Raw genomic sequence first — 23,616 nt, forward strand, 5'->3', positions numbered from 1 at the left:
AACAGCACCCGAAGTCGGGGGCGGGGCCCAGCCGTAAGCCCATTTAGAGCCCACACTTCAGCCGACCGGTATACAACCTCCAGTTACTCATTTATCTAGGCGCACGCCTTGTACATTCAGCTATTATAAAAATAAAAGGACCCTATGTTTCACATGCATTCAAATATTTATAAGTAAAAAGATAAAGCTGTAACCTTTCTTAAGAAAATAATCTGCTGCAACAATGCAAACTTTCTTACCTTCGTTCTGTTGTCGAGATGCTTCCAAAATAACTTTTTTTGGTTACATTTAACCTTCCAAAGGTTTTTACGTCGAAATAATAATTTCAAATATGCTTACGACTAGATCCAGTTTGTTGTATTCACTGATTTGGTTTGCTTCAATAAAATGAACACCGGCGGATCTGTTTTGACACAGGGCTGTATATAATTAACAAGTTGTATAATACGGCCTATTGAAAAAGACGGAGGTTCTAGAACTCCGGCTATCAGACATGAAAAATGCCACTGGTATCTACGTTTTTCCAGTGAATGTAATTCGGCAGATGTCTGGGGACTAGATCCTTCATTTAACAACGGTGCCCCCTTTAATATATAAAATCACCTAATTACATATAGATAGATCCACAATGTTACTTTAAGCAACTGGGGATGTGAAACTATCATGGAAATTGGTTTCACATATCAGATGATAGCAACGTTTCCTTTTCTTAAGATTTCATGGAAATTAAAGCGCCGTGACTTTAACTTCTGCGTCAATATAAAATCAAGAGAAACGTTTTGGCATGAATTGACATTTTGTTCTTCTGGCACAGCCGAAATCTCGTATCGGTGTCTCTTATAGAAAAGATTATTAAAGTTTTCAGTGTCAGCAGTGGGATTCTGGATTGAATGTAAGATAACCAACCTGCTTTGTATTGTGCTTCTGTTTATGACGATGATGATGATGATGACAGTGGCGTGGGAGAGAGTTTGATAGGCTATTGGGGGGAGCCCTACATAATAATTATAATTCAAAGTTCTATTTATTGAGGTGGTGGGGATGAATGAATCCGAATTAAATATTGGGGGGAGGGGGCGGTACACGTCCGCCCACTTGACTCCCCCCCCCACCAACGGGCCTGATGTTGATGACTATGACTGAGTGAATGTGATGTACATTAAATATGTTTCAACAAATTTCAATACAACGTGCAATGATTACTTTACAAAAATTTATTACGAAATTAGAATATAGAAAACATGGTTATATGCTTTTCTTTCTCGTTATTTCAAAATAAACCCAGAAGCAATGAAGGCAATGGAGAGTAGGCCGGACATAGCTAACTCCATAGCTATCTGCGTTTGGAAAATAGCTGCATAAACTTTGATCATGGTGAACTCCGAGATACTTCATAATAACAGGTACTTCCTATTAATTAAATAAGACACGTCGGTGCTAAGCTACACAGAGCCTCTCGTCCCTCTTTGAAACTTCGTACATCATGCACAGAATCGCTATTGGCGAAGCAATATAGACTACACGTCTAAATAGGCAGAGGTAATGCATGTCCATACATATCGTCAAGATATATACAAATTAAAACAATGTGTACAAAAGTTCTATAAATGTCTCTTATATACAAAAATAGCTTAATATATTTTTTAAAAATGATATGTTTGTTACAAATAGAATTTCTTATAATAAAATCCACAGAGATGGAAGCATGTTATAATTATTACGTCATTAAATTTTACAAAAGGTTTTAAGTTCTTTGATTGGGGTTTTAGCATAGTTTGCGAGCATTTCTATAGTGTTTGAGTAGCATTATACTGTAATAAGAGTCACGTTAGGAAATCGCATTCGTGGGTGTATGCCCCAAGAGGCTGTTTCCCACGCTGTCAGTGGTATGTGTCCATGTCTTCTTAGCGCCTCTTTCGAGCACTATCGGGATTCAGGGGTCGCGTCCTCCACTGAGCTCGGCCCATCGGTCTTCAGTGGACCGCAGCGAAAGCGAAGTGTTGCGTGATCGTGGACGGCGTTTAGGCGCCTGTGTGTTGCGTTACTTTCACGCACGTCAAGGAATCGCGGAAAAAAAATCACATTTCTGAAAAGGACAAAAGAAGAGTCAGTCAAAACACCCTACATTTAAAAGCAGAAATTGGGTTTGTTATTTGTTATTATTGCTGCTCCTATTACTACTATCACTACTACTACTACTACTACTAATAATAATAATAATAATAACCAACCTGTTACACAAATAGTTAATAGATCTCAGAACCAGCTGGTGAAGTCCAAGAGCTCCTGTTCCTCGGGACTTAGTGGGTTATAAGATCCTTCATCAGATGAATAGGAGGACACCGGAGAGCCGGCCATAGAGTTCATATCGTTGGAGTAATTCTGCGAAATGGTGGGAGATAGGACACCGGACTGAAAGGCAGCACTGACTGCATCGTGTTCGTCCAGGAGCTGCTGCAGAGCCCGAATGTACTCCACAGCCGAGCGCAGGGTCTCCACTTTGCTCATCTTCTTGTTGGCGGCGCCGTTAGGGACATGCTCCCGGAGAGTGGCGAACCCGTTGTTGACCAACTTCACCCTGTTTCTCTCCCTTTCGTTGCGCCTGGCCACCGCGTGTGGCTGTTGCTGAGGCAGGCTATACCCAAAGCTGGCAAAGTTAAGCCGCCTCTTGCATCTCAGCAGCTCAGGTGAGGAGGAGCGATGTCTCTTCGCTTGCTTGGACGCGGATTTTCCGCTGCATTGGCTGTCGGTCGGGCTCAGCTGGATGCTTTGTGCAGCAGCGGTGAAAAAGCAGGCAGGTGGGAGAAACTGTTGCTGGCTGACAGTTATTTCCATCTTAGAAGCGATCTCCTTTGAGCGCTGAGAAAAAGATAAATTGGATAAGGACACCTCGAAGTCCGCTTTGGATTGCTTGAAGGAAGCACGTTGAGCTCGTGGCGTTCGCGTGTAACTCAACGTGCACACTTAAATCTTTTTATTGGCAGTCGTGTGGGCTCTTGCCGTGCACACTTCCAAAACTGCAATGAGTGCTGTGAACGGGTACTAGCGGGGTTTATCAACACACTGGCAGCCCCACGCGCTGGCCTTGGCCACGCCTCCACGCGCTTATTGTATTCACCTTGCGCTCCGAACGCTGTTGCAATGCGTACGCCGGGCGCGTGCCACTCCAGCCCCTGAATAAACAACAGTCGCTAAAGCACAACTGGGACCGACCGCCAGACTCCAACCAGATGCCGTCCTGGCGTCCAACTGAAAGGCGTAAATGCTGACTGCGATGTTCACTTAAAATCTTCACATGGCATTTTACACATGCATCATTTTGAAATTAATACTTAAAAAATATATAGGCCAATAGCTATATTGGGAGTATATTTCCGGGGAGTTTATGACTATCTGATTCCATGCAAAATTTTTAAACAGTTTTTCCTTCGAACTATTGAATAATGGCTGCACAGTGATAAATTTGCATTTGTTTTTCTGAAATAAATGACAGCAGAATGTCATGTCTCTTGCATTTAATTATTGTTTATATAAAAACAACATTAGTGGCGGTTTGTCGGGCAAGGTAGTTATACTGCTGAAAGAACTCTAGATGAAATCTATATCAAATTCTGTGAAAACACTTACAAGAACACATATGCAAACGTTTAATGTTTATAACAGAGTTAAGGGCGACAGAAGCAAACAAGGTAGAGGCAACGCCGTTCGACTACTTGGGCTTTGAGTTACGAACTGTCCTTCAACAGTAGTGCTGAAAGACAGCGCTTTCTATTCACTTATGTAGAAAACGGTATCCCAAAGCGCTGAAGAAAATCTATCGAAGTCAAAACTAGATTGTTTTTTTTTCCTATTGCATTTGCATCAGGTATAGAGGATTTGCTAAATTCGAAATCCTCGCGTCTTTATAAGATGCTTGTCATGCAGGCTGAGAGAGATCTTAAGTTGCCCGTATATTTGCTGGAGCTTTAGAGGCACACGGGAGTCCCCCAGAGAAAAGCGCTTTGTCCGCTAGAGATGCATTTTCCACTTTCACTAAAACTAATCATCGTCGTCGAAGAGGCGGAACGGAGAGGCAAAGCTACGCGGCGCTCCAAAAACACCTTGCATTAGAAGTAGTTTTGTGTACGATTTGTTACACCCTATTTTGTTACAGTGGGCGAGATACTCTGTATTTCGACAACTTTTTTTCTTTTTAAAGGAAGAATAAAAAGAATAGGTCTTTCACGGTGAACAAAACCGACCGACTCTACTCATGGCAACGATGAATGACTGGAGGGGAGAGAGAAAAAAATACAATAAATTGTGCAATTTTTCTGTGTTGGCTGAGCATTCAAGATCAAGCCAGCATTCAAGACCTCCCCCCAATCCTCCAACTTTTCTTTTCTTTTTTCTTCTTTTTTGGCACAGCAAGAGAGTTTAGAAAAGAAGCGTGGGTTCTATTCAGTCCCATGCCCCGCCCCCACACAATAGCGCGGCTTTCTGAAACCTATCTACTATGCGCCGTCAGCGCTGTTCCAAAGTCCAATTAGCGCTGTGTAAAGACTTTCTTTCTTCTACGTTTCCCCCAGAAGCAGAGGGAGAGAGATCCGTCCATTTGGACGGTTCCAGTCATGGCTTGGTGTAATAATTAATATGACAACTGGACGCTTGAGTTTGTATAGAAATAGCTCTGTCCTTTTCGCCTACTTTTTGAGAAGTCGGCCGTCGCTTGGACGAACGAAACTCTGTGAATCAAAACTCATCAGTATCCATTTGTCCCGTTCACAGTCTGCAAAAATATGCAGTGTTTATTGTCAATTTGCTACTTGTTAAGACTACGTTGACTTAATTTCTGATGCGTCCAATTCTTGTCGAACTAGGGAATGGACCAAATTTGTCTTCTCTCTGTCTCGAGCTGCTTGCTTTCCTCTTATGGAGCAGGTGTTTTCTACTAAAACTTTTGAACGTAGTATGTTTTTTGTTCGAGAAAAATTTCTCATTCTGGTAATGAATCATTAATCAAACGATCCAAATACCCACCGTCCATTAACCCGAGTCTGCTTATATTAAATTGCAAATCTTTTTATATATAGGCTACTCTATGCGGATGTATTCCTGCATTAATTTTCAGTTTGTTCGCAGATTAGCTGTGGGTTGAACGCGCCAGAGGAAAGGCGAGGGTGATGGAAACTATATTGTTGAGGGCTGAAGTGGACTGGACGAAAGTCGGGAGCTGCGGCTACAGCCGGTCGTGTGTCCCTTTGTGCAGCCACGCGCCCCCCTCCCGACTGGGCGCGCGCTTGGCTCTGGTTAAGCCAAGAAAGCCATGATAATATACTTTCAGTCCAGAACATGTACTATGGAGTTGTTTGGGATGCTGAGTGTCTATATTTGACTGCATGTTATTCCTTTCATAAAGCTTTAGTCATGTCGAGAACAATATAGTTCACACGTTAATAACAGAATAATTTAATAATTTTGTAGTCTATTGGAAACTTCAGATGGGATCTCAAATGTTAGGTCAAGTAGTGATTTCCATTACACATATGGCGAGATGGCATTTACACTGAATTGCTTTTGTTTCTTTAAACTAGCGATTTGTAACTGATAAAAAATCCGAATAGATGTGTTGATCAAATAGGCAGGGAAACCGCATGGCCGCACTATAAGAAGGCGCCGTCTTTTATTTATTTTGTTAAACAGGGAAGAGAGGCGGCAGGTGCGATTCCAGGTGCTTTACAAAATCAGTCATGCTACATGCGACTCTTAAAGCACAGCTTTCACACTTGTTGAAGCAAGCCAGCCACGTAAAATAGAACGCAAGCGCCGCCTATCGGTTTGTGAAAATAAGTGTCCTACTTGCAGAACTGCCTTTGCAAACTACGCGAGCGTTGTCATTGAGGACATTCAAATGAAAAGATCCAATAAAGACTAAGAGCATGAAAACGTCGTTTTTCGTTTGTGTATTTCAAGAGGACTTTGGCAATTAGCAGACAGCCTCACATGTCTTGAGAGACGGGTACTCTGCTGGGCAAAGGCTACAGTCAGAGGTAGTATTCGCTTATTTTTTTTTAAAACGTCATAGTTATTTGTTTTAATCACCACAGCCTAATCTAGCTCAATATGAGGAACTGGTCAGAAAATTACCCATCAGACTGTCAATAAAACCAAGGACAAAGTAGTATAACAAATCTTTATTGGCCTATATTTGTTTCATGCCCATAAGACCCATCGTTTAAACATAGCATTCCATGTGGATACTTATGGAAAAGACTGGAATCGAATGTGCTTCCGAACACCTGGCGTTTGTGGGTTTCAATAGGCCTTCTTATGAAATAGCAAATTTTCAATCACTTAACTGTCGACTTATTGTCAACTAATAAGGCAACTTATCACTGAATTAATAATTTGATATGTTTTAAAATATGCATGAATTATTTTAGAACATTCTATAAAAAGGCAACGTCGAAAACAAAACAAGGCAATCACAAAAACCTAAAGATCGATTTTACGAAACGGGTTGTGCATTTGAATAACGCTTTACGAAATACTCTAGGCCTATATCATTTTATATGTTTAGTTAACACTCAAATTACGTGCGTGACCGTTCTTTGGGCGTAAATATAATTTAGAGAAACAGTGCTGAACTTTTCTCGCCTTAAAATCATGACTATATTGACAATGTTCCAAATATTAATTTTTACTGCCATCTAGTGTCACTAGATTGCAATGCACAATAGCACTTGAACTAGTGACGAGCCAATTGTCAAGTAGGCTTAGTTGCCGGCAGAAAAGTTTGGGTGGCCGGGGTGGCCATCATCAGACGTACTGTATTGATAGGAGGCCCTAACAACCCCTTAGAACCACACTTGCTTGCCGGACACAAATTAAGTGTATTTGACAACCAACTCTGCTTAAATCTTTATGCATTCAAGAACCTCAGAAAGTTGCAGTCTATATAAAAATAATACGACAAGCGTCCTACAGCAAAAGTCAGACTAGATTGTCATAACCTTACAGCCTCAAATACGAAAATCATTAGCCGGTGTTATGCCGAAAAAGGCATCCCTGCCTTAGAATGTATGCCGGTGTTCCGACGGGTTGAGCTTTTAAGGGTTTTTTGGGGGTCAGGGGTGTTTTGGGGGTTAGGGTTTTAGGGGGGTTTTGGGGGTTAGGGTTTTAGATATTTTTGGGGGGTTAGGGTTAGAGTTTTACGGGTTTTTTGGGGCTATTGATTAGCACTACGCTAGCTAGCCTTACTCGACAAAGTAGCTCAACTCGTTTCAGATCAGCGACCAATCGGTCATTTAGAGACATGCATGCATTCTACGGCAGGGATGCCTTTTTCGGCATAACACCGGCATTACAGCAAGTTCGCGCTTATTTTGTTTGTTTATTTTATTTTGCTTATATGATTACAGTACATAAGATTGCCAGTTTGAAGAATGAGAAGTTTATTAATTATTGAGTCATGGAATATATTACAAACATTGTACTTTGTGGGAGTTCGTAATACCGGATACTGCACACTGTTACTGATGGTGTCTGGTTGCTTTACGAGCTTAGAGGAACGTGTATGCTGCACGCACCCATATGTGAGCAATAAGAAGCAGATGTGTCGCAAAGTCGGCTTCCCAGCTCGAGACAGGCCCAAGTGCAGCAGAACCACGGAGAAAAGGGGGTGTGGTGTCACGTGTTGAGGTTTAAAAGGCGTGAGGTGGGAGAGGTACACAAAAACACAGCAGTATCTAACGTTGCTGGGAGAGGACTACTGAAGCTGGAAGATGGACGCTGGATTCCGCAAACCCAGCTTGGATAATGGCGTACAGGTGACACAATACAAATAATAAAAATTATTGTCAATAGATTGTAAACGTTATTGTCTAACTAGCACTGCATTCGTAAGAACTGCCGAAAATGATTTTTTCCTTGTTATTCAGCAAATATTAGGAAAGTAATTATATTAATAGCCATCATTAATTAATAGCCATTTTTGACTAGAATTTAATATACGGAAAACGGATAAATTTGACGGTGCATTGAAAATCTACAAAAAGTGTCGTTGTATTGCACTTTGAAAAGCTGTCCAAACCCTATCCCTGACTGGAAAAACTGCCCTAACTGGTCAGGAGGGACAAAACAACAGCATAAAGTTATGATGCATGAATCCTTGCCCTGACCGATTATTTAGTACTTGCTAAAAAAGTTAAGCCGACAGCCTCGTGATATATTACTCACATTTGAATAATATGCATTCATAAAACAGAATTATTGAGAAATTGAGATACTGTGTAGCAGCCCGGATATTGGGAAATGTTCAGCATTTTTGGTTATTTATTTATCGGGAGTAGTTGCATTTTCCTGCAGGGGAAGTTTTATTTTAGATCATTTATGTGAAACTTTCTAATAACTTTTTAAAAGAAAATACAAACGTCTTCTGAAAGCTGCAGTTATTATCCATAATCTATAAATGTCAGTGATGTGTCTTTCTCTATAGAGTTCATCTTGCTACCCCAGAAATCTAAATGCACGTCTTTGCCAGGTTAAGCACGAGGGAATTTACGTATCTTCACCGGATATGTACATGTAGCCATCATTGTCTTGTGTCCCAGCTGTTTTGCTGCCCTGACTTTGAATATAACATGCCTTTGGGAAAAAGGCAGCATGCACCTTTAAATGTCAACGTCAACCTGGGCGATCACTCGGTTACAACTTAAAAAAACGTGTCCCGGAGAGACAGTCTGTGCGTTTCTGTAAATCATTCTTCAGTGTAAACAGGCAGTGCCTGGACAGCTGGACATTGCTTTTGTCAGGACCTGTTGCGTCACTTGTGGTCCCTGTTACCTCTGACGTGACTGGCGCAATTCCAGTGTGGGGCAAATCAAGAAGAACGGCACCTGACAGAGGTTTTCAGCTTGCTGTTCAGCTATGTTAGGGTGACCAGATAATCCATGTCAGGGAGGACACTTTGAGCTACTTCGGGTTTTACAAACTACTTTCAAATTGAAAGGCTCCTGTGCTCGGCTAAATAGCTCAGCTCTTCTTGTGCTTTGACTGGTTTATTTCCTTGACTGAAAGACTCATCCAGCTGTTTCACATTAGCATTAGTGAAACATGCATGATTACAGGAGACTGACCAATCAGCACACAGCAAGAACTCAGTGCTCAAGTGAAATCCAGGTCCGTTTAATTGAAATGGTAATTTACAATACCTGTACTAGCTCACAGTGTCCTCCCTGACATGGATTATCTGGTCACCCTAAGCTATGTACATTAATATAATTAATATAACAGTGCAATACCACACAATATATAACAACTTAACACGGGCAAAAACCGACCGTGTTCTGAGTAGAAGCGAACAGCTAGATAAATTGTGGGTATTATTATGTTGCTAGTTTTCTAACTTGACTCTACATGTGGAGTGCAGGAATTAACGTGACTTCAGACAGCAGCTCACAAGTGACAACTCTTGTCACACCCCGATCGTGCCGGTCCTCCTGTGCCACGCCCCCCTCGTTAACCTCATGTGGCTTCCCAGTGTTTATCAGCTGTTTTGAGTTGTCTTCGTTAGTTAGGTGTATTTAAGTCCGCGTCAGAGTTCCCCCCTCCTAGTCCTGTCATTGTAGTGTTATGCCGTTTTCTGTCCTGTCTGCATCTCCGAATGTCAATTAAAACCCTTACTCCCGATTCCTCGTCTTCGTCGCCTGCTTCCTTGGTCCGTGCTCCGCGCGGTCATGACAGCTGAGTACCGTGTGCCTGTCTCTCTTTTTTTTTTTTGGCAGAGCTCCATGTATCTTGAGGAGGAGACCAACAAGGTGGGGGTGGTGTCCTGCATTTTCTCCCTGAAAGAGGGGGTGGGGTCCCTGGCCAAAGCCCTCCGACTGTTTGAGGTAGGTGATGTGTGCGCAGATGCACGCACACCCACACGTGACATACACGCACGCATGCAGATATAAATAAAGATACATACAGCTTACATGTTTTAACTGACAATATGTAATACAGCGAGAAACCATTTAATGGTGTTGCGCATGTACAAATATGCGCCATTCAGATGCTTTGCTAGTGTTATGGTTGTATTGTCACAATGATGAAGTAAAACAATGTGTTTTCAGTGAGACATCGAGATGTTATTTTGGAAAGACAACAAAGCTGTTTTTTCCAAGTTTTATATATGGGCATCTGTTTTCAAGAAATGGGGTGCAAGAGGCACTGCCCAGAGTCTTTGTGGAGTCTAGGGACACAAATCATTATGAGGGTGAAAATATGCATGCATTTGATTTCACAGGAAAGTGGTGAGGGTGGGGATTTGCCAAGCACTGATTGGTTGCATTTTGGTCATATTTCCTGCTATAGTGCAACCCCCTGTACAGGCAGCTCATGATTGGCTATCTTGGCTCCCCACCCACTTACAGCAGAGTTAATTGCTGGGGGTGGTGGTAGGATTGCTGATGCTGATAGGACGAACTGTACATTAGAGGCAGATGGTGTTTCTTGGTTTTTGGACGCTGACTTAAGCTGTTTGCATTGCCTACAGAAGTACTGAGCTGTTTTTCAGAGCTCTGTGCCCGACTACACTATATGGACAAAAGTATTGGGACTCCTGGCCATTACACCCATATGAACTTTCATGACATCCTGTTCTAAATCCATAGGCATCAAAATGGAGTTGGTCCCCCCTTTACAGCTATAACAGCTGCCACTCTTCTGGGAAGGCTTTCCACAAGATTTTGGAGTGTGTCTGTGACAATTTTTGCCTTTTCATCTAGAAGAGTATTTGTGAGGTCAGGCATTGATGTTAGATAAGAAGGCCTGGCTCGCAATCTCCATTCTAGTTCATCCCAAAGCATTTGATGGGGTTGAGGTCAGGGCTCTATGTGGGCCAGTCAAGCTCTTCCACGCCAGGCTCACCCAACCATGTTTCTATGGAGCTTGCTTTGTGAACTGGGACACAGTCATGCTGGGACAGAAAAGCGCCTTCCCCAAACTGTTCCTACAATGTTGAAAGCATTAGAATTGTCCAAAAATGTCTTGGTATGCTGAAGCGATGAGTTCCCTTCACTGGAACCAAGGGGTCTAGCCCAACCCCTGGAAAACAAGCCCATACCAATATCTCTCCTCCACCAAACTTTACAGTTGGCACAATGCAGTCTGGCAGGTCACGTTCTCCCAGGCATCTGCCAAACCCAGACTCATCCGTCAGACTGCCAGACAGAGAAGTGTGATTTATCACTCCACAGAACACATTTCCGCTGCTCCAGAATCCAGTGGCGGTGTACTTTACACCACTCCATCTGACGCTTGGCATTGTGTTTGGTGATATGATGCTCGACCTTAAAAACCCTTTCCATGAAGCTTCTGCTGCACAGTTTTGTGCTGGGATTAATGCCAAAAGAAGTTTGGTGCTCTTTAGATTTTAAGTCAACCGTGTTGGGCACCACGCACCTCAGCACTCTGCGACCCCGCTCTGTTACTTAACATGGTCTACCACTTCGTAGTTGAGTTTTTGTTGTTCCTAAAATCTTCTCCTTTGCGATAATACCACTTACAGTTGACCTTGGAGTATCTAGCAGGGAAGAAATTTCAGGCACTGACTTAATGCAAAGGTGGCATCCTGTGACAGTACCAGGCTTGCATTTGCTGAACTCTTCAGAATAAGAATAACCCATTCTTTCACAAATGTTTGTAAAACTGACTACATGGCTTGGTTTATTATTTTATACACCTGTGGCAATGAGTCTGAATGAAACACCTGAATTCAGTGATTAAGAGGTGTGTCTCAATGTCAGTGACTCAGTGTCTTACGTTCATGTACTGGAGCAGTTACCTCAGGCCCAGTTCTGTGCAATTTGAACCTCACAAAGTTCTAACTCAGACAAAACCCTATTGGCGATAACTGGGAAGGGATTGTTCCTTGGTCATTTTGAGTTATCCCAGATTTGCTCCTTCTCATGCTCTTCCTGGGAATCTGCAATTGGTGTTAGGGGTGTCTGCATAGAGCCAGCATCCATCCGAGGACGTCAGGAGAGTTGACGGCGTTTTAACAGCTGAGGGGAAGACAGTGATCCTGTAGCCAGGATACAGGAAATCAAAATTTGAATCAGGCCATAGCAGAAGTACTTATTAGATGTAAAGGTTCTCATGCAGGTGATGAACATTCTAGAATCAAAGCAACACATTGGCCCTACTCCAATTTTGGACTGTCCTTTGGATATTTACACTATTGAAACATTGATTTTTTTTGTGCACGGCTGTGACTCTTTGAATCATCTCCAAAATTGCGATAGAGTATCAAAACAAGGTTGTCTGTTTTCTCATGACTCTTTGGGATGTTGTGGGTTGTTATGTTGTGACCGATCAAAAGCATAGATGGTCGTGGCAACTGGATGCAGAGCAGTTCAGTATTTCCGACTTAATTAGGGTTGCAGTGGGAATTTTAGGGCTCTGATTTATAATGATAATTTATCATTTATAATACATGTGCAAAAACACATTTTTGTGTAGCACCTTTATAAAAAAAAAACGTGTGTGTATCTGGCCTTTCCACCTAAGATCAATACTAAGTATGAGTCGAATGTTGTCCTGCAGTAAACATGAAAGGCTCATCTGCACCAATGAGCTTCTGCCTTTCAACACCACCTCCTCCACCCCACGCTCCCCAGCATCACTCACTCTCATGCCACGGTCCTGCCTTTACTGTCACCACACCCCCTCCAAATGCCCAATGGCCACTCGCTAGCTGCTGCTCCCACTTGTCGGCTCTCCAGTCAAAGGGCGGTTTCTAGCGAACGCCTACAAGATAAATGAGCCAAGTTCCTCCTCTCAACCACACCAAACACACGCAGCAGCCAGACGTAACACCACCCCATCCCACAGTCGTTCATTCACTCGTAAATCCCATATAAGTCAGTTTCCTTAAACAAAACCATATTCCCGCCTTAATTACATTCATGCCGTGTTTGGGGCTGGATTTTCTTTGCATTTTTTGCATTGATAATACTTTCTATGAATGCCATGTCTATAAGAATCTAGGAACACACTCATAACACATTATAAAGCATTCATGAAGCATTATAAACATGGCTATAAATATTTATAAAAAGGCATTATCATCATGTTTATTATGCATTATGAATGCTCCATGAAGCTCTCATCTGTAATGCACTATAGACACATTCATAATACAGTACAAAGCATCCCTAATTCTATTATAATGCATTATGAAGGTATCTATAGTGCATTATAAATCAGAGCTTCACTGGAGTTTATGAAGTATTATAATCAACACTATATTGCCTTATGACTGTCAATAGAAGATGCTGTAATGCTTTATTAATTCTTATACTGACTATTATAATGCATTATGAAGGTATGTATGATGCATTATAGATTACAGCTTCAAATAAAGTGTTACTGTTGCATTGTCTTCATCATGATTGCCTGTGAACTATTTAAACTTTATTATTGCTGAAATTCTTCAGAGTCAGATACTAGGGCCACTGGATCTCCAGACAGAGCTGATCCTGCTTTCTTTAGCCCTTTACTCTAGCAAAGGTTCTCCTTCCTCCATAAACGAGACCTGTGGCACCTGGTTGGTGGACTCAGGTGGAGTAGAGGGCTGATTGAAAGTTGTAAAACTATTTTAGGTGTCTGATCTTTAGAGAATCCTACATGAATACACAGTGTACATTATGTAGTAATGTCCTCAAAATGGGCAAAGCGTGTTCCAAGTATTAATGGTAGTTAAAGATAAACAGATCATTACTTTAGCTAAATAGTATTAAATGGCCCAGCTATAGCCTGACTGTATATACACCGCTGAGGACTTCAGCCATCTTGATGGGATAGCAGTGCTCATCTCTGGATTCACGCCTGGAAAGCTTGTGTTTAAGGCAGCGAGTGTCCTTTTCAACCCGCAGGAGAAGAACATCAACCTGACACACATCGAGTCACGGCCGTCGCGCCTGAATAAAAAGGAGTTCGAGTTCTTCATCAGTGTGGACAACAGCTGCGCCAAAGCCCTGGATGAGGTCATCGAGGGGCTGCGCACACAGATCAGCGGCCACGTGCACGAGCTGTCACGCGATAAGACGAAGGACACGGGTGCGTGCGTGCATACGTGCGCGTTGGTGCATCTATAGATGCCGTAGCCGAAGACCACGGTTCAACCTTTGACACACTTAAGTGGAAAGATGTTTGGCTGCAGTGAAAATTCTGAACCAGTCAAAATTTATAGTGGAGCCTAAAATAATTAGAACTCAACAATCTTTTAAGAATGATGCTAATGCATCATTGCTAATTTCTAAAAGATACTGGCCTCACTCTAAATTCTATCGCGGGCTTGGTATAGATGGAGGTTTAATGGACCTGCCTTCAATGGTTGAAGATTAGAAGACCCCACCATAGCATAACCCAAGGACTTGAAGTCTGGCTAGTGATTGAGCAGAGAGCGGCCAGACACCAAGAATTTCAGGCTGGGAAATAAATGTCCCCAAAGGGACTTGGGCTGCCCAGTGGGCTTATTCACAGATTATTGGTTGTTTCCACTAATGACATTAGTTTAGCTACTGAGGGCAAACAGGCCCCATGGAGATGACCAGAGTACCAGTGTCCCTGACTCCAGAGGAGCCACGATGGGGTCACTACTGACCCCAGGAACCAGACAAGCGGTCTCCTCAGAGCTGCTCCAAACAGGGCAGGACCCCAGTGACTCTACAGACAGCATAATCTGCTGTTTGATGCGACTAAAACAAGGTACCTGTATTTATGGCTTGTGGAGAGGCCTCGTATTGGGGATGCTTTTGTCCACAGTGCCCTCAGGTGGTCTTTGCTGGTGAAATGTGTGTAGGAAGCTAGACGTGGGGGAGCTTGCAGGCTGTAAATCCTTCTCTGGCTCTGTCTTTCCAGTGCTCTGGGCGTGTGCCCCCAGGGGCGTGCTAGACGGGGTCTGTGTGCCCCCAGGGGCGTGCTAGACGGGGTCTGTGTGCCCCAAGGGGCGTGCTAGACGGGGTCTGTGTGCCCCCAGGGGCATGCTAGACGGGGTCTGTGTGCCCCAAGGGGCGTGCTAGACGGGGTCTGTGTGCCCCCAGGGGCGTGCTAGACGGGGTCTGTGTGCCCCCAGGGGCGTGCTAGACGGGGTCTGTGTGCCCCAAGGGGCGTGCTAGACGGGGTCTGTGTGCCCCCAGGGGCGTGCTAGACGGGGTCTGTGTGCCCCAAGGGGCGTGCTAGACGGGGTCTGTGTGCCCCCAGGGGCGTGCTAGACGGGGTCTGTGTGCCCCAAGGGGCGTGCTAGACGGGGTCTGTGTGCCCCCAGGGGCGTGCTAGACGGGGTCTGTGTGCCCCAAGGGGCGTGCTAGACGGGGTCTGTGTGCCCCAAGGGGCGTGCTAGACGGGGTCTGTGTGCCCCCAGGGGCGTGCTAGACGGGGTGGATGGATGAATGCCTGCATGGATGGATGGATGCATGCCTGCATGGATGGAAGTAGGATAGATTGAGGGAAACTAGATGTAGTACCATACCATTATTTTGAGTGCACAAATAAACAAAAAGGGAAAATCTCATATTGGCTTATGAACGGCTTGGACATTGAATGATTGTTGAGTTATAATTGTTTTAGGCTCAACTGTAAACTTTGGTTGCTTCAAAAATTTCACCGTGACCAAACCTATTAAGTCTAATGAATTAGGAGGTGTGGGGCTGAGAACCAGATGGGTAAATATGTTTACGTAAGGAAACTGTATAGTAACATCGTAGTTAAACAGCATCACTTGTGCAACACTGACCTCTTCTGGACTAACTTATTTAAGCATTTCTCAATCCATTTATTTTCATCCTGAAGCCTGAGTGTACGACGTTTCATCATAAACGATGATGTTATTACACCGGCAGTGTGAAACTCAGGAATGCTGTATCCTCTGTCTTTCCAGTGCCCTGGTTCCCCGTTACCATCCATGACCTGGACCGTTTCGCCAATCAGATCCTGAGCTACGGTTCGGAGCTCGACGCTGATCATCCTGTAAGGAAGAGGATGCTAGATTGCATTTTCGGTCCCCAAAACCCCTTACAAATTTAAAGTGTTTACCTGATTTGTATACAATACCAAGGAGTGTGCAAACCATAGGGTAAATCTTAGCCTCATCTCGTAATTGCTGGTGTATCTGGTGGTGATTGATCGCTAAATAACTCTAAAACCTAGGGGATCAAAGTTAATTTAATGAGGCAGGATCCTGAAGTTGAGAATGTTCTCCATTTCTCTGTAGCTTTCGGCTGCCTTAATCATTTTATCTAATTGCCTTCCCATAATTGTGCTTCGAAAGACACTAATGACAACTGGATCTTAGGCACCAGTGGAGAGGTGACAGTCACATTCACAAGGCAGGCTTCGGGTGGGCAGCAGCTGAAGGGTACTTCCTGTTGGGCGTTCCGTGACTTCCTGTTGCTCGCACCCACCTCTACAGGCACCCCACCGCTGTTCGGTGGGGGTGTCGCGTTGCATGTTGCGTGACTCACGCTACGATCACAGCCCTTCGCCCGCTCTCCATTCTTATGTTAACAAGCGTGCAAATTGATGCCATTACTTTAATCACGACCCTATAATTAAAGATGATTGCTCCCGTTCCCACCGTTGCTAAACAGAAAAAAAATCATTCAACACAGGCAGGAGAGGCACCACAAAGGTCCCCTTTTCAATGCGTTTCATCTCTCCCATGCTGACGGGAGACACACAATTCTGTCTTATCAAATGACAGGGGGTTTGCCGGTTTGCTGGAGGTGTGCAGGTATGGATAACGATAGTGGGCATTGATTGCTTTTGTCTGAATTTCAGGGCTTTACAGACCCCGTATACAGAGCCAGGAGGAAAGAGTTTGCCGACATCGCCTATAACTACAGACAGTAACTATCAAACCCGAGTCAGACTATGGGAACCGTGCTCTTTTTGTCTCCTTCTTCTGTTTCCTCCCTCTTTCCCCCCCCATTGATGTCCACACAGGGGTTGAGAAGCGATCATTGCTGTTTGATCTTTCATCCCTAGGCACCCCCCCCTCAACGATCCCCCCTCAACCATTCACTTTCACGCTCGGCTGAGCCTGCTTATCAAAAATTACCCCCCCTAAACAAAAGGAGGACAAATTGCAGATAGTGTGTGTGTGTGTGTGGGGGGGGGGGTTTAATGCTACGGGCTTTGTTATCATAATGGCGGGGTATTATGCTGCGTCAGTACAAAGCGGCACTGAAGCACTGCACTGCACATTTACATAGCAGTGGGCCTCTTCCGCCACTTAATAGAATAATAAAGTGTTCCCTACCTAGGCCTCGCCCACTGCGAAGGTGTTTGCGTGTGCGTGCTGTTGTGTACTGTGTGTGTAATTATGAGGCTGTGTGTCCATGTGTAACTGATGTCTCTGTGTACCAAATGTCCCCACAATGTGATAAAAACCTATTATTTTGACATTGTGGGGACCATTTTTTCACCCCCCACAAGGAGAAATTCAATCTGCAATCAAAAAACTAAAAATGCTAAAAGACTTATATTTTGTTTGGTTACTTATGCTTAGGGCTGGGTAGGGTTAGGGTTGTCATAGTTGGGATTAGGGTTATGGCCTTAGAAATTAATGGAGAGTCCCCACAAATGTATGATTACAAATGTGTGTCTGTGTGTGTGTGTGGACACCCTGGCAGATTCTGGGGGCCCGGCACTCTACTGGGGCCCCTGAAAACGATAAATTATTATTTATCTACCATGGTGGACTTGTATATCTTAATCCTGAAATCCTAGGGGGGGGGGGGGGGTGGGGGTGACATTTTGTTAGGGGCCAGAATTTCTAGCCATGCCCTTCTATCTGTGTGCAGTGGTCAGGTGATCCCCAAGGTGGAGTACACGGAGGAGGAGAAGGACACATGGGGGAAGGTGTTCAAGGAGCTGAAGACCCTGTACCCAACACACGCCTGCCGGGAGCACAACCGCGTCTTCCCCCTGCTGGAGAAGTACTGCGGGTACAGGCAGGACAACATCCCGCAGCTGGAAGACGTCTCCAACTTCCTGCAGTGTAGGGGAACCGGAAGCTTCCGGCTTCCATGTCATGTCATGCTGGATCTTGTGTTGAATTTTGTGCCACCCATAAACAAACGCGCTCATACCCATAATCCCTCTCTCCATCACCCAGCATGCACAGGATTTCGGCTCCGCCCCGTGGCCGGGCTCCTCTCGTCCCGTGACTTTCTCGCCGGCCTGGCATTCCGAGTCTTCCATTCCACGCAGTACATCCGCCACTCGTCCAAACCCATGTATACCCCGGAGCCGTGAGTATCTCCACTGTCTTGCTGGTCCATTTATGTCAGGACTAATGTCTCACACTACACCAGACCATAGAACCTAAGAACAACTTTAGGGTGAACTATAAGGCAGCACAATATTGGGAAAAAAATCTACATTGCAATATTTGAAATTTTTTGTCACAATGTGTATAAGACAAAAAAGGAGTTGAAATTCATTCTAAATGTAGCCAAATAGTGTCTCTGGTGGTGTTGCAACAGACACAGAGTAGTGCTCACGAATCACTTGCTTTTGGTAGTATTTTCTCTGGATTCCCAGTGAGTCTGACAGCAAGGACTAAAATGATTTTCATTGGCTTGGGAGAGTACATGCACACCTCATGTGAAAGCAGTGCGAGTACATTTTACACTGATTTTTTAACTACGTAATCTTGAAAAGGAACAATCATTAAAATTGCAGAGCTTGCCAAGTTTTGTTTTGTATGGCAGATTGAAAATGTTTCAGTGTAATTTATTGATGGCCTCAAATCAGCTGACTGTCGTGGTCTTTGGCATGTGACAATTGCACATGCATACAATGCGATGTTGATAATAGTACTGTACATTGTGCAAATCCATTAGACTTTGGATAGATGGGGAAATGTTTCACATGTAGTATAAAGCTACACTTGTTTGTGCCATGAAAAAAAGAGCATGAGAGCTTTGACCCAAACGTGCTTCTCTCCCCACAGCGACATCTGTCACGAGCTCTTGGGACATGTCCCCCTGTTTGCCGACCCTAGTTTTGCCCAGTTCTCACAGGTATAATAAGCAGAACTATATGCACAATCGCCATGAATAAGGGTCGGTGTAGAGCAGGCAGTGTTTCCCAATCCGATCCTCGGGGACCTGCAGACAAGCAAGAACGTGGACCTTCTATGGGTCCCTGACGACTGGGTTGGGAATCACTGGTATAGAGCACTTCTACTATAGACACTAAATCTATGTTTCATATTGAATGACATCATGTATATCCTTCGATAGCTCAGTTGGTAGAGCGGAGGACTGTAGAGGGAGACACTGTCATCTTTAGGTCGCTGGTTCAATTCCGGCTCGAAGGAACAAAGTTTTTGGGCAGTGGTGGCTTAATGGTTAGGGAAGTGCACTTGTAATTGAAAGATTGCAGGTACGAATCCCCGACCAACAAGGCACCACTGAGGTATCCTGAGCAAGGTACCGCCCCCAAGCACTGCTCCCCGGGCGCTGAATTAGCTGCCCCCTGCTATGTCACATTGTCACATATGGGTTAAATGCAGAGGACACATTTCATTGTTGTGTGCTGTGGTGTGTCAACAATGACAATTAATCACTAAATTCTAAATCAGTGCACCAGCAGCATAGAAAACAGTCGATATAGATCAGCATGACTATACCATCACTACTTCATGTCACTGAGGTATAAAATCGATACAGAACACCATCGCTGATGACCCCATCACTTTAACAGCATCTGAAGGAGTTTCTGATTTCCACCTCTGCAGGAAATTGGTCTTGCCTCTCTGGGAGCTCCTGATGAGTACATTGAAAAGCTTGCGACTGTGAGTATGAATGACCTTTAACATCTTCCTCCACCAGAGCTTCCCTGCTCCTCACTGTCTGCCTCGACCCACAGGTGTACTGGTTCACAGTGGAGTTTGGCCTGTGCAAGCAGGGTTCCGAGATCAAGGCCTACGGGGCCGGACTGCTGTCGTCGTTTGGAGAGCTACAGGTGAGCGCTGGCTGTCGGGGTCAGAAGTGTGGGTTTGGTCTCATTGTGGTGCAGGCTGGGCTTGCAGGCTACTGTGTTCAGTATCTCGGGTCTTTGCGCCAAGACTGTGTGACGAGGATGGGATACATCGCACTGATGGTGTCGAGACGAATATGGAGGATGGAGTCTCCCTTTCTGTTCTAACTGACCCTTTCTGTTCAGAGAAACAAAATGTTAGATGCAGGAGGAATTTGAGAAGACTTGTTGCCACTCAAAAGTAAAATCTCACTGAAGCTAACTGACTCAGTTGTGTGTCAGATTGTGATAAGGAAAACGGTCACGTAGCATAGAAATTACGGTAATCTAGCTTTGTAATATGCAAAAAACGTTGAAAGGTTTTGTAAATTGAATCGCAAAATAAAGTATACATGTGCTTCATCGATCAGTACTGCTTGACGGAGAAGCCTCAACTGTACCCATTTGAACCGGAGAAGACGTGCGTTCAGAAATATCCCATCACCGAGTTCCAGCCATTGTACTTTGTGGCTGAGAGCTTCGAGGACGCCAAGGAGAAAGTCAGGTATATATTTGCGCTTTAAATTTGTGCAGTACAAATTGGACAATTATAGCTATAGTCATTCGTACTAATAAGCTGTCGCATTGCTTCGACGCGCTTTGCGCTCTTTTTCGCAAAGCAAAATATGGTCACCCTACATAGAAATTTATATAACCGTCCACCTCTTCACCTTTCATTACTCTCTTTACCTTTTGTGTCTTCCGGTGCTCCCGCAGGAAGTTCGCCGCGACCATACCCAAGCCCTTTTCGCTGCGATACAACCCTTACACCCAGAGTATCGAGGTGCTGGACAGCACGCAGCAGCTCCGCAATCTTTCGGAGAGCATCAGCGGTGCGCACGCAGCGAACGCCAGCCAAATAAATATCCACAATCTGATTAATTTAAAAATAGACCACAGGGAATAGAATACGATTATAATTATTAGTCCTATTACTATAATTTTCTTGTTGTTGTTGCTATTATTATTATTATTATTATTATTATTATTATTTGTATTGTTAATATTGTCATTGCCTTTTTGGAAATGTCCGTAAAATACTTGCCCTTTTCTCGTTTCAGGTGAGATGGGGATCCTGTGTAATGCCTTGCGCAAAATGAAATGAATATTTCCGTGACATCTCTCAGCAGATCTCCGATTGTGGAATATCGATCTCTGCAGCACTCAACCTACTGCTTATCTGTCAATCGCTATAACGCTGGACAAACTGACCTGCAGAGCTGTTTCGTGAATCTGCACTTTAGCCGACGTTATATAGCTTACACGTCTTAGGTAACCTATAAAGAAATTTTATTAGTTCCTCTCTTAACTTTACTATTATGCCCTTAAATTCTGTAACGGAAATAATTAGAAATACCAATATAATACGCAACACATTATTTTAAATTTTGTATAAGATTGCAATCTAATGCATGGTATATTATTTCATTTTATATTAAATGCAATATCATTTATTGGGATAGCTATTTTGGAAAACACAGGGTTAAAAATATAATACCAGTCAGCAAGCAACGTGGCATTTATACTTTTTCAGTAAAAAATATGGATCAAAAGTGAATAATCGCTGATAACATCTGAACATTTTCGCCTCTTGTCTGCAACGACTTTAAAATAGTGCAATGTTGCTATTTGCATTTAATTCGAATTGATTCACATTTTCTTCGCGCGCAGGTGACAGTGTGGTTGTTCTGGGACATAATAGCAGTAATTTTGTAAATCCAGCCGAGGTCCCTTTAGATCCTTAGGGTGCTCGAGACAGAGCTATCAGGTATGATGGCTCGGAGGTACTCTGTTTCATCGTGAAATTATGCTTTTGGTGTGATGTAGGCTTGTCTATAACTCAGTCGACGATTTTATAGCAGTTAGATTATGCAGCACAAACCGTTCGTTTGAATACCCTTCATGTTCAGTTACAAACCGGCCAATTCTGATATCAGAGTTCCAGAAAAACAGAAATTTTATATATCATTGTAGGCTTTTTAGAATGTCTTCCCCATCGTTTCCATAAAATGGCATATATATAATTTGGGGATATTTGGTATTTGGGTGAAAGCAACAATGGAAGATTTTAAATATTTGATTTCTAGTGTTTCAGATGATAATTGCATTAAATTGGTTTCCAAATGGGAGGTTTATGTTTTTAATCACAAATCTTTATACCTTGTATAATACTTGCATAAAATGTAATGACATATAATAAAAATTTTCGAAATATAATCTTTGTGGACTTTTCCATCCTGATTTCTAAAAATTAACACTTCACACTGAAATATATGCCCATTTTATAAAGTTACATTTTAGGTGGGTCTCATGTTTGGTGATTAGCAATTCTTAATAACAATAGTGAGTTATGTTAAAATGGTGTTGCTTTTATGGAGATAAATTAGCGACAAAATTATTATAGGATGTTGACGGTGCTTTAGTAGTATAAACCATACATATACTGAAATTGAAATTTGGAAAAGTCACCGTTTAATGCGCCATATGGAAATTTGGAACAGTTTCAGAACCACAGAAACCAGGTAAGTCCGTTCGGGGCTAATATGCTCATATACCAAGGACCAATTCATTGAAATGTCTGTTGCATTCAGTTACAAGGCTTCTTCCATTTATTCAGGGGTATCGTTTGGCCTATATGTATTTATTTCACATATGTATTTATTCAAGTTCAAATTCAACTTCAAGTTCATTTATAAAGCACGTTTAAAGCAACCGCAGTCGACCAAAATGCTCAACAATACGATTCGTGAGTCACATACCAACACGACAATAAGATACAAATGCATTGAACATAAAAATAAGGATGTGGCCCGATAAAAAATAACCTCGGCGACAAGAGCAATTAACTGGGATCTAAGCGGGGTCAAATAAAATGGAGTTGAAATAAACATAGAAAATTAAATCTGGAGATATAAATGAGTAATTATTAAACGAAATTTATAATTGGACAATTCTTAAATGGAAAACGAGAAGGCTCTCAAACTGAATTAAAAGCAAAGGAATAAAAATGTGTTCTGAGGTGAGATTTAAACGATGACAATGTGGGGGCTAACTTACATGGAGGGGTAATTCATTCCAGAGTTTGGGGGAAATGACTACAAACGCCCGATCACTTCTTTTTAGATTTCGGAACTGCTAGATGTAGATGGTCCGCTGATCTCAGTAGTCTGCGTGGGTGATAAGGTTGCAAGAGGTCAAAAATGTAAGACCATGCAGAGATATGAAAACAAATGCAATTTAAAAATGTATCCTAATACGAGCCTGTATCAATTCTAAATAAATAATATAACCTCCCATGCAGCATGAAGTGAGCGCGAAAAGACAATATTATACTGCTGAAATTTATTGAGTTTGCTTTTCCATAAATTCAAACTAGGCCTCGGCTAGTGCCATTCTATCAAAGGATTATTTTAATTTAAATCAAAGCTGTGAGGCAGCGCTGTGTCGTACAATATAATGACGCACTTAACCTGTAAATCACGCGTAATTTACGTAATTCATTTACATATATAGCTAAGAGGACCGAATAAATATCAGCAATCTAAGTAGAGGGACTAACAA

The 23,616-nt window shown here is 43.0% G+C and overlaps 2 protein-coding genes and 1 non-coding gene across 3 annotated transcripts; 2 read left to right on the top strand and 1 right to left on the bottom strand.

Annotated features, from left to right (window-relative positions):
• Positions 1-1,259: 1,259 nt before the first annotated feature.
• Positions 1,260-3,012, bottom strand: ascl1a (achaete-scute family bHLH transcription factor 1a). Its single transcript, XM_023816909.2, has 2 exons — positions 2,232-3,012; positions 1,260-2,086 (listed from the first exon to the last, which is right to left on the bottom strand). The coding sequence occupies exon 1, from the start codon at positions 2,833-2,835 to the stop codon at positions 2,257-2,259; it is 579 nt and encodes a 192-aa protein (XP_023672677.1). The 5' UTR covers positions 2,836-3,012; the 3' UTR covers positions 1,260-2,086; positions 2,232-2,256.
• Positions 3,013-7,648: 4,636 nt separating this feature from the next.
• On the top strand, positions 7,649-22,272 carry pah (phenylalanine hydroxylase). The gene is made up of 13 exons (XM_023816888.2): positions 7,649-7,808; positions 9,765-9,872; positions 13,902-14,085; positions 15,908-15,996; positions 16,807-16,874; positions 17,832-18,028; positions 18,146-18,281; positions 18,986-19,055; positions 19,775-19,831; positions 19,906-20,001; positions 20,427-20,560; positions 20,773-20,888; positions 21,117-22,272. The coding sequence occupies exons 1-13, from the start codon at positions 7,764-7,766 to the stop codon at positions 21,158-21,160; spliced, it is 1,344 nt and encodes a 447-aa protein (XP_023672656.1). The 5' UTR covers positions 7,649-7,763; the 3' UTR covers positions 21,161-22,272.
• On the top strand, positions 19,268-19,354 carry trnay-gua (transfer RNA tyrosine (anticodon GUA)). Its single transcript is given in 2 exon segments — positions 19,268-19,304; positions 19,319-19,354. It is a non-coding gene; the product is annotated as a tRNA-Tyr (tRNA).
• Positions 22,273-23,616: the final 1,344 nt, after the last annotated feature.

The sequence above is a fragment of the Paramormyrops kingsleyae genome, chromosome 1, assembly GCF_048594095.1.
Source record: "Paramormyrops kingsleyae isolate MSU_618 chromosome 1, PKINGS_0.4, whole genome shotgun sequence".
Lineage (NCBI taxonomy): Eukaryota > Metazoa > Chordata > Actinopteri > Osteoglossiformes > Mormyridae > Paramormyrops > Paramormyrops kingsleyae.

Excerpts from the sequence above, each read along its gene's own strand:
- ascl1a (XM_023816909.2), bottom strand. The coding sequence starts at position 2,835 with ATGGAAATAACTGTCAGCCAGCAACAGTTTCTCCCACCTGCCTGCTTT.
- pah (XM_023816888.2), top strand. The coding sequence starts at position 7,764 with ATGGACGCTGGATTCCGCAAACCCAGCTTGGATAATGGCGTACAG. Across the intron at positions 18,282-18,985 it reads CCCATGTATACCCCGGAGCC|CGACATCTGTCACGAGCTCT; the intron begins GTGAGTATCTCC and ends CTCTCCCCACAG. Across the intron at positions 20,889-21,116 it reads TCTTTCGGAGAGCATCAGCG|GTGAGATGGGGATCCTGTGT; the intron begins GTGCGCACGCAG and ends TTCTCGTTTCAG.